We start from the raw sequence: 7,727 nt of genomic DNA on the forward strand, positions 1-7,727 counted from the left end.
AATGCAGCAAGTCAATATGTGCAGTGTTGACCCCTCTGCTTCAGGACCTCTGCAATTCTACTTGGCATGCTCTCAATCAACTTCTGGACCAAATCCTGACTGATAGCAGTCTATTCTTGCACAATCAATTCTTGCATTTTGTCAGAATTCCTAGGTTTTCGTTTGTCCACCCGTCTCTTGATGATTGCCCACAAGTTTTCAATGGGATTAAGTTCAGGGGAGTTTCCAGTTTCCAGGCCATGGACCCAAAATCTCTATGTTTTGTTCCCTGAGCCAGTTAGATATCACATTTGCTTCATGGCAAGGTGCTCCATCATGCTGGAAAAGGCATTGTTCATCACCAAACTGCTCTTGGACGGTTGGCAGAAGTTGCTCCTGGAGGACATTCTGGTACTGTTCTTTATTCATGGCTGTGTTTTTAGGTAAGACTGTGAGAGAGCCGACTCCCTTGGCTGAAAAGCAACCCCACACATGAATGTTTTCAGGATGCTTTACAGTTGGCATGAGACAAGACTGGTGGTAGCGCTCACCTGGTCTTCTCCGAACAAGCTGTTTTCCAGATGTCCCAAACAATCGGAAAGGGGATTTATCAGAGAAAATGACTTTCCCCCAGTCCTCAGCAGCCCACTCCCTGTACCCTTTGCAGAACATCAGTCTGTCCCTGATGTTTTTCCTGGAGAGAAGTGGCTTCTTTGCTGCCCTCCTTGAGACCAGGCCTTGCTCCAAGAGTCTCCGCCTCACAGTGCGTGCAGATGCACTCACACCTGCCTGCTGCCATTCCTGAGCAAGCTCTGCACTGCTGGTAGCCTGATCCCGCAGCTGAAACACTTTTAAGAGACGGTCCTGGCGCTTGTTGGTCTTTCTTGGGCGCCCTGGAGCCTTTTTGGCAACAATTGGACCTCTCTCCTTGAAGTTCTTCATGATGCGACAGATTGTTGACTGAGGTGCAAACTTTCTAGCTGCGATTCTCTCTCCTGTTAGGCCATTTTTGATGACTGCACGTGTTTCTTTAGAGATAACCATGGTTCACAGAAGAGAAACAATGATGCCAAGCACCAGCCTCTTTTTAAAGTGTCCAGTGGTGTCATTCTTACTTAATCATGACAGTTTGATCTCCAGCCCTGTCCTCATCACCACCCACACCTGTGTTAATGGAGCAATCACTGAAACCATGTTAGCTGGTCCTTTTAAGGCAGGGCTGCAATGATGTTAAAATGTGTTTTGGGGGATAAAGTTCATTTTTTAGGCAAATATTGACTTTGCAATTAATTGCAGTTACACTGATCACTCACAACATTCTGGAGTATGGGCAAATTGCAGTTATAAAAACTGAAGCCGTAGACTTTGTAAATATTAACTTTTGAATCATTCTCAAAACTTTTGGCCATGACTGTACTCATAAGCGCTGACCTCCTGTGATATGATGAATAATTTTTGCTGCTGCTGGTAGAATCTATATTTAAATAGTTTTCATCCTTAAACATATTTTCACATATAAATTACAAATCTTCATGACGGATATGAATTTTTCAGGCCAGCTCACTTTTTCTTAAACACTTTATCATGAAAACATCCTTTGAAATTGAGAAAACATTTAAAAACTGAATGAAAGACCCTCAAATGTGTTTGATAGTAAAAAAATTAGCTGTATCATATTAGTCAACTGGATAAACATTTGCATAATCATCTGACATTAAAGATTAAACATACGTAGAACTAAGGCAATAAGATGTTAACAGAGATGTCTGATCAATCTACAAGGTATTAAAGCTGATAGACCGATTGTTTGCTACATTATACACAACACTACAGCCCATGTGTTTATATAACTTAATCCTAATTCAGTGATTTTGTTTTTTGTTTAGCTTTTTTTCCTTTATGGGAAAAAAAGGGCTTTTGCTGTCATCAACTTTGTGCATTTTTTCTTCTTTTTATAGAAATTTTCAACACTTTCTATCATTTTAAGCTCTGCTTCAGAGATTCTGTTATCTATCTGTATCTTCTTGTGCTCTTAGTCTTTAGCTATCCCTGGCAGATGGCTGCTCATGCTGAGCCTGGTTGGTATAGCTTTCAATAATACAGGAAGGGGTTCCTCTCCACCAACACAATAAAAAGAAACTAAAATGAAACTGTTGGTTTAAGGTCTGTGGTTATTTATATTATTAGAAATTATTTAGCTAAGTCAAAAGTATTCTTTTGATTGCATTATTTTACTGAAGCGTGAGTCGGTTAGCTGCATTTGACCACATTGATGAAAGTGAAACATTTCGTTGGAGTGTAATTTATATTTTTTTTCCCCCCATTAGTGCAGAGTTTTCTACAGCTCATTTAAAAAGTGTATGCTTTATAACTAATCTTGGCGATTAAAGCGTTTTCTACCTCATTATAGACCTTTCCTCTAAACAGATTGCAGGTCATCGTTGCAAGCTGAAACATCTTAAAAGCTTCAAGGTTCTGTTTTTCTGCAGCATGAGGTATCGCTCACTAATTTGCCCCATTAGTGAGGCTTTTGCCTCTGTGAGTTATATGAGGTGAAGACGTCACAAGAGAGGCCCTTGTGCACCCACACTGTATGCCTGCAGCCTCCATTTGGTGACGTATGGTGCTCCAGAAGGTCGAGGATTCAACGATAACTGGTCAACTTGTGCTGTAAGAGTTAGTTTTACAAGAACCCACCCGCTACACCAACACAGTTTCCATCTTATCCTCTTAATGGATACCACTTAAAAAATAAAATAAAACCAAAGCTTTTATTTTTTGTTCTCTTCAAATGCTTTGATGAGTCTGTAAAGCTTTTTTTTTTTTAGAGCTATATTCTTGTTGTCGCTTAGCTGCATACTGTAGATATACACTTCTACTATTTGCTGCAATTCACTTATTTATGCTCTTCACGATCATTAAAGGGTGGATTTAATGATATTAGTCCAGATTGTGATTACAAGAAATGATTTGCATTATTGTTGTATTTTTTACTTTCTTAATTTGGAATTGTGTTCACAGATAAAGAATTACTAGTTTTAAAGCTGGAACTTCTGTTTTAGCGAAATTACATGTTTTTATAGTTTTGAGTTTATTGAGCCAAAAGAAAACCTTTTAAAGTAATTACTAACTTAATCAAACATAAAAGCTTTCAACTGACACTAAAAATTGCATAGTTTATTCTTTAATATTACCATCAGATGTGTTTTTGCTCCTTCTTCTCATTAGGATTTTGATTATTCGATGCTTTGTTATTCACTTTCTTGGATATTTCAAATAATGATGGTTATTAAGGCATTATATTAAAGTATTTAACTCATAGGACATAAATCTTTTTATTTTAGAAAACTACACAGTTCTACAACAGAATGGATATATATGTATTTAAGCTTTCTGAAAATTATGTATTTTGCTTTGATATAAATTATATTAGGATATTCTTTATTAATTTGTTAATCTGCTAAACTCTTATCTATGACTAATTTCTGAAATCCTAAGCTTTAACTGTCTCTTCAACTAATTTCTTTCTGACAGACTGAAACAAAACAGCAGGGCTTCTGTTTATTTACCTGAATGAGAGAAACAGGGCTGACGCTGCAGAACTGGACAAACATAGAAATCTATTGTTGTGGTGAATGAATGATTACTATCACAATTAATATAATTTCATTTATTCATTTAATAGGGACATTGCATATAAATACACACCTACAAAGCAAATATGCCAGGTTGTAGCGCTAGTCCCTTCAGCAGCGTCTTTAGTGTTTCTGTTAGCCTCTGACAGCCTCACTGACACCCTTCCATTTAGCCCTATCAAAAAAATTTTAAAAGAATATAGTAAAGAAAAAGCCTTTTTCTTTTTAATCTTTTCTAATAAATGTCTAATTTATTACTCTAGTTTAGTACACACATGTGGATTTCAGTTATTGCAGCTTTTTCCTGTTTTGATGTGTAACAAATAAGTTATTTTTCTTTTTTTATTGAAAATTGAAATATAATATTATTTCTTTAAACATTACTTTGTGATGGTTCTGCTTAGGAAGCCACATTGAAAATGTGCTTAAGGGGAATTTTTTATGTTGCCTCAACACCGCCATCTGGTGTTCATAGAAAAGAACACAATACTGTAGTGTTTGACCCATAATGCATTGCAAAAACATTGGTTAGTACCAATATTTGGATGAGAGGGGGGCCGGGGACGCTAGTCAAACACATTTATTATCGTTGTTTTCTTGTTGCTCTGTATACAGTTACTCAGTTTTACGATATAAATAATGTTTGTTCACATATGGGTTTTAATAGAAATAGAAATAATAGCTAAGTGTTACCTTGTCAAACCCAAAATTGTTTGTGCCGAAAGATGGTCTATCCTCTTAAAGTGGTATGTTCCAGGCTGACTCTCTCTCTTCCTTTTTCTACTGAAGTAGCAGCCATGAGGTGGGAGCGCTGTGGATTGCAAACTAAAAGTCACAATTTAATTGTTTTCATGCACACATTGTCAACGTATTTAGTGAAATAAGAACACATGGTTCTTTATGATAGTATTTCCCGTGTTTATGGCCTTTTTCTGAGCTTAAATATGACAATGGTGTGTTTTTAGGTAACACGATGTAGCGACGGAGGCCATGTTGATAACGTGTTAGCAACCGGGTGGCTAACATTTAGCTCAGTGGCTAGCATCTGTTGTTACGTTTTAGTTTAACTATAATTGTCTTATAATTTTAGTAATGGGACAAGATTATTTGAATTTGGAGGACCCTAATGAGTGTACCGTTGATGTTTCAGCATGCTCAGGCTCCAGAAGAGGCTGGCCTCCAGCGTCCTGCGCTGCGGGAAGAAGAAGGTCTGGCTGGACCCCAACGAGACAAATGAGATCGCTAACGCCAACTCCCGTAAGCATCATAGCTAAATTGTTGGTTTGTTTTTTGAGGCATTTCTGTCTGATAGTTAACCTGAAAGTGCTGAAGTTTCCCAACACCAGGCCCCAAACAAATCAAAGATCACTTTAACTTCAATTCCACATGGACTTTGGAGCATCATCTTTCAAACGAAGCTATAATCAAAGCTGTAATTATGAAAACGTGATAACTAAGAACTTGATAAAACCTGGTAATGAAATCTTAATTTTTTTTCAATGTTTAATGTAAGTTTTTGACAGGTAAGAATACATTTCTTGTATCCAATTTGTAATTTTGTTTTTAATTCACCATTTATACAGTATAAATAATACCTAAAATGACTTCTATAATTTTCCCAATGGTGCCTTTTAAACAAAGAATTAGATAAGTTATAAATTCACTTTTTTCAGGTGCACTTGATGGGCAAATTCAAATGACAAAACTTACAGCATGCTTACAGTTCAGCTCCACAGACAAATGGGAGGGTCACACAAATTGTGTTTGAAAGGAAATCTAAATCTAGGAAATCTATTTATAAATTCGCTTACTCCTTCTGATCAATAATTGGATAAAAAATGTTTAATAGGTTAAATGCAGAATTTGAAACCGTTGAAACAAGATGACGCTTGTGAAATTTTGGATGGAGTATTTTACACTCCTTTTTTTTCCCCATCAAAATTAATATATATTTGAAGTGAGTTTATCCTTAAGCAAATGGCATGTTTTACAGTCTTGTTTTCTTAAATCAGTGATCATTTTATTTCATTTGGCTGTTAGTGCAATAATCAGTGAACAACTACATAATTTGCTTCAGCTCTGGCTGCAACAATTCTTCAATAAGCCATGGATGTCTCCTTATCAGGAATACACAGATTGAATTAGTGCAATTCTAGTTGTATACTTTGCATTGTAGACTGATCAAACTAGGATCAACAATATCTCTCAAAAAGCTGTGTCTGAAGGGATGATTAAGCCTTGATCTTATGGTGAATTCAGTTACTGGTGGCAAACTGCAGCCGCAGATTCTCAGTGTCCACATGAGTTTTGTGTTGTAATAATAATAATAATAATAATAAATCCGATTTGTACCGCACTTTTCATTAAGAAAAATCTCAAAGTGCTACACAGTGCAAATAATGTAGATCTTTCTTTACTCGTCTCTTCCTCAGCTGAGGAAGAGAAAATATCCTGGATGATCTATACATTTGTGCAGCCCCCTTTAACACTTATTTCCAAGTATTGTTTGTCTCTAATCTATTTTTTTATTTTTTCAGGTCAGCAGATTCGTAAGCTGGTTAAAGATGGTCTGATCATCCGTAAACCCGTTACGGTCCATTCTAGGGCCCGATGCCGCAAGAACACACTGGCACGCCGCAAGGGGAGACACATGGGATACGGTATGTTGAACATTGTGTTTTTCTAAGAGGGAATTGGCAACTTTCACTTTGCTTTTTACTAATGTGCTGAATTTTTGTATCCAGGTAAGAGAAAGGGTACAGCCAACGCACGTATGCCAGAGAAACTCTGCTGGATGCGTCGCATGAGAATCCTGCGTCGTCTGCTGCGTCGCTACAGGGAGGCCAAAAAAATTGACAGGCACATGTAAGTTTTCTGGATTTTTCATTAGTCTCAAAGTAGTCGCTCTAGTGATATACAAGCATCCACATAGGTTTATTACTGATGCTTTATGTTTTATTTTACATATCTGAATTCCTCCAGGTACCACAGCCTCTACCTGAAGGTCAAGGGTAATGTCTTCAAGAATAAGCGCATCCTAATGGAGCATATCCACAAGCTGAAGGCAGACAAGGCCCGCAAGAAGCTCCTTGCGTAAGTTTTCATCATATGAAAAACTGATTCTTTTCATGCATGAAATGACCATATAATTTTTTTTTATGATACTTGAGATTTTGTTCCAGTCAAGCTGTTTTAGGAATCAAACGTTTGAACTGTTAGAGTAACATTGTTCTGTTCTCCTTTTCTGCAGTGATCAGGCTGAGGCCCGTCGTACCAAGACCAAGGAGGCTCGCAAGCGCAGAGAGGAGCGCCTCCAGGCCAAGAAAGAGGAAATCATTAAGAACCTCTCAAAGGAGGAAGAGACCAAGAAGTAATCTGGTTCCTTTTGTACCACCTGACCGTACCACCTGTCGAGTGCTGATAATAAAAGATGTACATAAAGACAGTCCCTGTCTGCCTGTCCTTGTTTCTTAAGCTCAGAGAAAACCTAAAGTTTCTAAAATAAATGAAACTTGAACCTTTTATTTAAATTTAAAATTTTGAGTGTAAATGGTTAAATTGTCAGGAAAATAACTTCTCTTTATGTTCTAAAATTGACAATCAAGATTTGTATAGTCCTAAAAAGTCTTAAGTATGGGGTTTGATATTGGGACTGTCTTTTTAACCTTGCTCTTCCCTGTGATGACTGATTCAGGGGTAATCAGGGCAGATCCGTCCTTCCTCTTGGACCACTCTGTCAACACATGGAGAAGAATATTCTAGAAAGAAAAGCCCTTCATACATGTCGCCAAATGTGTAAAGTTAAGATTTGTGCTGGTGGTTCTGGTAGTGTCCATTTCAACAGCATTATCTGAAGAAGCTTCTACCGGAGAACGACTGTAGCCGTCAATGCAGCTGAAGGCAAATATGAAATGGCACCTATAAAGGAACTAATTTATCTGGGTCAGCTATAAAACAAGTTAAGATGTAGTTTATTTTTGTGCTTGCAAACTCCGGTTCAGTTATATTTATACTGAACATGTTACCATTCAATTTAAAATACTTTATAGTCAAATGTAAAGGTCCTTTGGTATTTCTCAGCCTATAGCTGTAACTATAATATGGCATTGGTAT

At 37.2% G+C, this 7,727-nt stretch overlaps 1 protein-coding gene across 1 annotated transcript; it reads left to right on the forward strand.

Moving 5' to 3' along the window:
• Positions 1–4,324: 4,324 nt before the first annotated feature.
• LOC107084780 (60S ribosomal protein L19-like) lies at positions 4,325–7,060 on the forward strand. Its single transcript, XM_015374783.1, has 6 exons — positions 4,325–4,416; positions 4,765–4,871; positions 6,152–6,274; positions 6,359–6,479; positions 6,597–6,707; positions 6,865–7,060. The coding sequence occupies exons 1-6, from the start codon at positions 4,340–4,342 to the stop codon at positions 6,986–6,988; spliced, it is 663 nt and encodes a 220-aa protein (XP_015230269.1). The 5' UTR covers positions 4,325–4,339; the 3' UTR covers positions 6,989–7,060.
• The last annotated feature ends 667 nt before the right edge of the window (positions 7,061–7,727 follow it).

The sequence above is a fragment of the Cyprinodon variegatus genome, unplaced genomic scaffold (genome assembly GCF_000732505.1).
Source record: "Cyprinodon variegatus isolate N-32 unplaced genomic scaffold, C_variegatus-1.0 Scaffold109, whole genome shotgun sequence".
In the NCBI taxonomy this organism is placed as follows: domain Eukaryota; kingdom Metazoa; phylum Chordata; class Actinopteri; order Cyprinodontiformes; family Cyprinodontidae; genus Cyprinodon; species Cyprinodon variegatus.